General features: G+C 39.2%; 1 protein-coding gene across 1 annotated transcript; it reads right to left on the reverse strand.

The window, feature by feature from the left end:
* Nucleotides 1–924: 924 nt before the first annotated feature.
* Nucleotides 925–2493, reverse strand: CXCL10 (C-X-C motif chemokine ligand 10). The gene is made up of 4 exons (XM_007124428.2): nucleotides 2433–2493; nucleotides 1799–1925; nucleotides 1479–1568; nucleotides 925–1044 (listed from the first exon to the last, which is right to left on the reverse strand). The coding sequence occupies exons 1-4, from the start codon at nucleotides 2491–2493 to the stop codon at nucleotides 1011–1013; spliced, it is 312 nt and encodes a 103-aa protein (XP_007124490.1). The 3' UTR covers nucleotides 925–1010.
* Between the last annotated feature and the right edge of the window lie 3029 nt (nucleotides 2494–5522).

Below are 5522 nucleotides of genomic sequence, written 5' to 3' on the forward strand. Positions count from 1 at the left end.
TTAGTTATAATTACTTTATTATGTTTTGGTCTCTAAACAGTTAAATAATCTTTCTTAATATTTCTAGGAGAGAACATTACTTTGATTTTGAAAAGCATTCAGCATATTTGTCTTACATAACACGCAGAACATGTATCTAAATTTTAAAATTTCTCCCATTGCAGTACTTAATTACACAAGTTATTCCATAAACACTGAAAACAATATAAGAAACATATACATCTAAGAATTCTACTTTGTGTAGAAAAAATTCACATACATTTCCAGATATTTCTAGCTGCTTCTGTGTATTTGGAATTATGTATATAACACCCGGAAGAATATGGGCCCCTTGGAGGGATGGCAGTAGAAGCCCATGGAGTAAAGATCTTTCTTTAAAAGGCAGATTGTATTATTGCTTTGAATACCTTTTAGTTATTTGAGATTCTAAGATCCCTGATAAGCCCAGAGGGGGAAGACCCCTTCATAACCCCCTTTAGAAGATAGAAAAGGTGAGGAAGCTGTCAGTAGCAGGGCTAGGGCTTGGCACACTCATTAAGAATGTAGCGCCTTGGGCTTCCCTGGTGGCGCAGTGGTTGAGAGTCCGCCTGCCGATGCAGGGACACGGATTCGTGCCCCGGTCCGGGAAGATCCCACATGCCGCGGAGCGGTTGGGCCCGTGAGCCATGGCCGCTGGGCCTGCGCGTCCAGAGCCTGTGCTCCGCAACGGGAGAGGCCACAACAGTGAGAGGCAGGCCCGCGTACCGCAAAAAAAAAAAAAAAAAAAAAAAAATGTAGCGCCTCAGCGTAGCTTATAGTATAGTGCCAGGGCAGAGTTACTACCAAACAGCTCAGGATGATGAGCCATCCACCGCGCTGCAGGAGTAGTAACAGCTAATTTGGTGACTGTGGTTGGTCACCTTTTAGAAGAACTGCAATCCACGGACAATTAGGGCTTGACATATACTGTGTGTAGGGAAATGACGGCAGAGGTAGCTTCTCTGTGGTCCATCCTTATCGGTAGTGCAGGATTATGCCTCTTTCTGTGTTTGAGATCTTTTAGACCTGTAAGAAGAGAAGGAGAGTGTAAATGACTCTGACTTCAGTCTGAATTCTGCTTGGAACATGCTGAATTCATAGATAATCCTAAGTCTTCAGGTGAAGTGTGTGGTGAGCTTTCCTGCTGCTATGCAATGATTGTGGGTTACACGCGAAGGCCAGGAAAAGCTTGGGGGAAATTTGGCATCTTTGCTTGAATAGTTATAGCTCTGCTTTAAGGTTAAAGTGACCTATTGACACTTCTAGACAGTAATCAGGGTAACTTTTGACACCACACAAGATGACACCTCAGTATATAAATAGATGGAGGTAGTGGAATCATGGTGGTAACACCATTTTAAGCCAAGAATTCCATAGGAAAGCCCTATGCAGATATTTCTAACTTCACAAGATCGACATTTCTTAAAGAGCAGCTCTTCTGCAAGCAATAGCAAACCTACCTTTTCTTGCTAATTGCTTTCAGTAAATTCTTGATGGTCTTAGACTCTGGATTAAGACATCTTTTCTCCCCCTTCTTTTTCATTGTGGCACTATAGAAGTAAATAGGAATGAAAATATTTAAAACAATATTGGGCCAATAAAACAGATGGAATATACAGTTTTAAAGTCAGATATTTAGGTTTCACTTTAGATATTTCCCTTTGCTGTACAGAAGTCTTAGAATCATCACAAATCCTTTACTGATTTTTGTAATAATCATCATGTATTTAATTGTATGATTACAACCAGGGAGGTGATCATTAGGTGGGATTTTACTCACATGATCTCAACACGTGGGCAAGATTGACTTGCAGGAATCACTTCAAGTTTTTCTAAGGACCTTGGATTAACAGGTCGATCACTGATCTTGATGCACGCACAGCGTGTAGTCCTAGAGAGAGGTATTTCTGCAGGAAAAGAGACAGGTACAGCAGACGACGTTAGCGCAGTTTTCATTTTAGGCATTTAATGTGGATTGGGTAGTACTTAGCTGAACCTGTACCTCTGTGTAATCACATAGTCAATCTGTGATCATACAGCTCTGTATGATTAATTAGTTTCTTCTCTGAAAGAATGGAATTGCAACTTGTTGATTGTGAGATCATACCCTTGAGCCCAGGTCATATAGTTACTTAAGTTAACTAAGGAGATACCTGTCTCATCCTCTTTCTCCTCCTTCCCTCACATTTTCTCTGTCTGTCCCTCTTCCACTCCCACCTTCCTCCTTCTCTCTTTCTTTTATTCCACTTGCTTCTCTGACTATAAACTCTGACCAGAAGGAACCTCTGCTCATTTACCCGTCATTTAAAATGCAGGCTGTAAAATTTTGCAAATACATTATTTCTGCACTTAAAGAGTTTATACCCAGTCCTATTTCTGATCTTACAAATTAAATATCCCTTGATGTTCCTCACCTTGAGTTCCTCTCAGAGTCAGAAGGATAAGGCAGAAAATAAGAACAGCACGTTGGTTCATGGTGCTGCAACTGAAGGTTCTTCTGTAGTAGGCTCAGACTGCCTGAACAGTTGAGGAGTGTCTCTGAAAACGTCAGGCTAGGTTGCAGTATTTATTTGCAAAGGCACTTTCCCTCTCTAACTCTGATTGGATAACATTACAGTTGACTTGGGAAAACCTGTGTCTGTTCCTTGGGGAAGTCCCATGTTGCAGAATCAAAGATATTATTTGTATTTATTGTGGCTTCTGAGTTATGGAATTTCCCTCCACCTCCTTTGTTTCAATAAGAGTGAGCTAGGTTTCACTTTCTTAATCATGAACTATTTCTTGAAAAACATAACTTTATGGCAAATATAAATACTTTTTAAAAAAATGGAACTTGGATTCTCATCTCACACCTCCTGAAAAATGCAAATGTCAACTTAAACTCAAGTTAAAGTCTTAAACACAGTTTTAAAACAAGTAAGCCTTAATATTTGTTTTGAATCCATTTAAATTTGCAGCAGTAAGGCATGAATAGGAATATCTTACATTTATTCACTTTTTATGGGTTTCAGAGATGTTGTATACTTTCTCGTTTTATTTCTACAGTAATCCTGTAAGAAGGTAGGAAATTATTTTATATGTGGAAGAATAATCTTCGAAGTTAGATAACTATGTTAGGTCATACAAAGGTTGCCATCCATTTATTCTAACTATGATGCTTTTCTTCCAACATTTATTTTAAATTTTAGTAATACTTTCAGAGGCTAGATAATTTTTTAAAATTCCACAGTAGTAGCAATTTTTCAACCTTTGGAGGTAAATCTAATTTTTGGAAACAGTAATTTAGCCAAGCACTGCAGTGTTTGATCAGTATTACAGAGTAATAGGTTTGGTCTTCTTGGACAAGGTCAAAGATATAGAACTGGCAAGGTTCAAGGAATTCCAGAAGTGCTCTGATTATTCATAACATCATTAGAATAAGTGAATAGCTTCCAACATAATTATTTCTAGGGAGAACACTACTCATTTGGATATCTGATTTCTGGTATGTTATTAAACAAGTTTCATGTATTATAGTCAGTCCCTGAATGAAAACATTATAAGACAATATCCAGAATGGAGTAAGGAAAGGATTTGTAGCTATAGTAGGGTTATTGCAAAAAACAAAAGATGCTTTTTGAGGAAATAAACTTAAAAGAGGGGCATAAATAGAGACAGGAGAACAGAATGGAAATAGAGAGGTTGATTTAAGATGGGTACAGCTCTAAGAGAATGTCACATGCAAAGCAAAGGCCAAAAAGTGTTAGCCTTTGAGCTGGTAACATTGGTAACTGAAATAAGCACAGTTTCAACTGGGCAAATAGGGCCAAATAGGGTCAAAACTTGGCCTCTTATCTTAGCATTCAGTAGTACTTGGCTGACACCATCAGTAGGAAGTAGGTGATACTCATGTAGTATAACATGTGTTGGAAGTTCACCAATATCCAAGGGTTATATAGTCTGGTTGTGTTCTTTGCAAGTGATTGGCAACAGGGGATACAAAATGAAATACTATTCTAAATGCAGGCATCAGATGCAGGTGATACTTGGAACCTAGGAAACTACTTGGGAGGTCTTTTCATAGTCAGCTAAGCTGCAGCAATGTAGGGAATAGTCCAGGGAAAGGTAGGTCTGCCATCCTAGGGTTAGACTAGTGTACCTGGCAGATACTGGCCTACAGCTTGGCATAGAGGCCAAGATAAAAGCCCATATCTGCAAACTGGACACACATAAGACTTGGAACCTCAGGTACAGGAGATCCGTCATCAGAGCAGTGAGGTGTTGCTTGGGGAGGCGGAAATTGCTGGATCCCAGGTTGGTCTGTTCCAGGGACTGGGTAGAGCTAAGCTTCCCAGTGGTTAAGTCAGTGAGTGGACTTAACTGTGGGGAAACTGGAAGCTCAGAAGGAGGGGAAGTGAGGCAGAGACTGATAGAGCCGAGAAGACTTTCACTCAGTAAAAAGGCCTTCTTCTGATGAGGAGAAGACTTTCACTCAGTAAAAAGGCCTTCTTCTGATGAGGGAAAGGTTTGTGCGAGACAGTGACATGGAGGGGCCCTCCCACGGCTGTTTGTGCAGAATAAAAATTGGACTGTGAGTAAAAATGCCAAATATTTTTTGGGGAAATGTCTGACATCATGGATGGAAGAGGCACTGAACAGTTCAACATTAAACAATAAAAAGATACATGGTGATAATTTTACTTTTGTTAGTATCTCAGTTCTCAGCTAAAATGCTGTCTATATAGCAAAGTAAAAGGAGAGTTGAGGTAGATGGCTGCTAGTGGATTGTTATTAATGAGAAAATATTTCTTATTTGTTTAATTGATTTTTAATTAAGTATTACATAGCAATAACTGTATGCCAGGCGTTGTTTGTAGTGCTTTATGAATATTGACTTATTTAATCCTTAAATAGTGACTCATGTTACCCAGTAACTAGCTCTAGAGTCCATTTTCTCAACAACTTTGTTATGCTGCCTCTCAGAGAGAACATTGTTCTTGATTTGGATTTCTGATTTCCATTCTATCTTGATTGGCTGAAGCCATCTTTGATGTTAGTTTGATGCCTCAGTAATTAAACACCTAGAAAAGGTTTAAGATGTATCTATCTTACACTGAATTCATACTGAAATGAAAAATGCTGTAGTATATGTATGTTAAACACATATATACAGATATACACATGTGTTAGTAAACAATCACATAGATACACATTTATTTACTTATAGTATTTTTAAAAGGTAGTTTTCTTGCCTAAAACAGACCATGTTCAGTTGGATTTTTTATTAATTAATTATTTATTTTAATTAATTAATTAATTTTTGGCTGCATGGATCTGCGTTTCTGCTCTCGGGCTTTCTCTAGTTGTGGTGAGCGGGGGCTACTCTTTGTTGTGGTGTGTGGGCTTCTCACTGTGGTGGCTTCTCTTGTTGCAGAGCACGAGCTCTAGGCACGTGGGCTTCAGTAGTTGTGGCGCGCGGGCTCTAGCGCGCAGGCTGGGTAGTTGTGGCGCGGGGGCTTAGGTGC

The sequence above is a fragment of the Physeter macrocephalus genome, chromosome 7 (genome assembly GCF_002837175.3).
Source record: "Physeter macrocephalus isolate SW-GA chromosome 7, ASM283717v5, whole genome shotgun sequence".
NCBI classification, from domain to species: Eukaryota; Metazoa; Chordata; class Mammalia; order Artiodactyla; family Physeteridae; genus Physeter; species Physeter macrocephalus.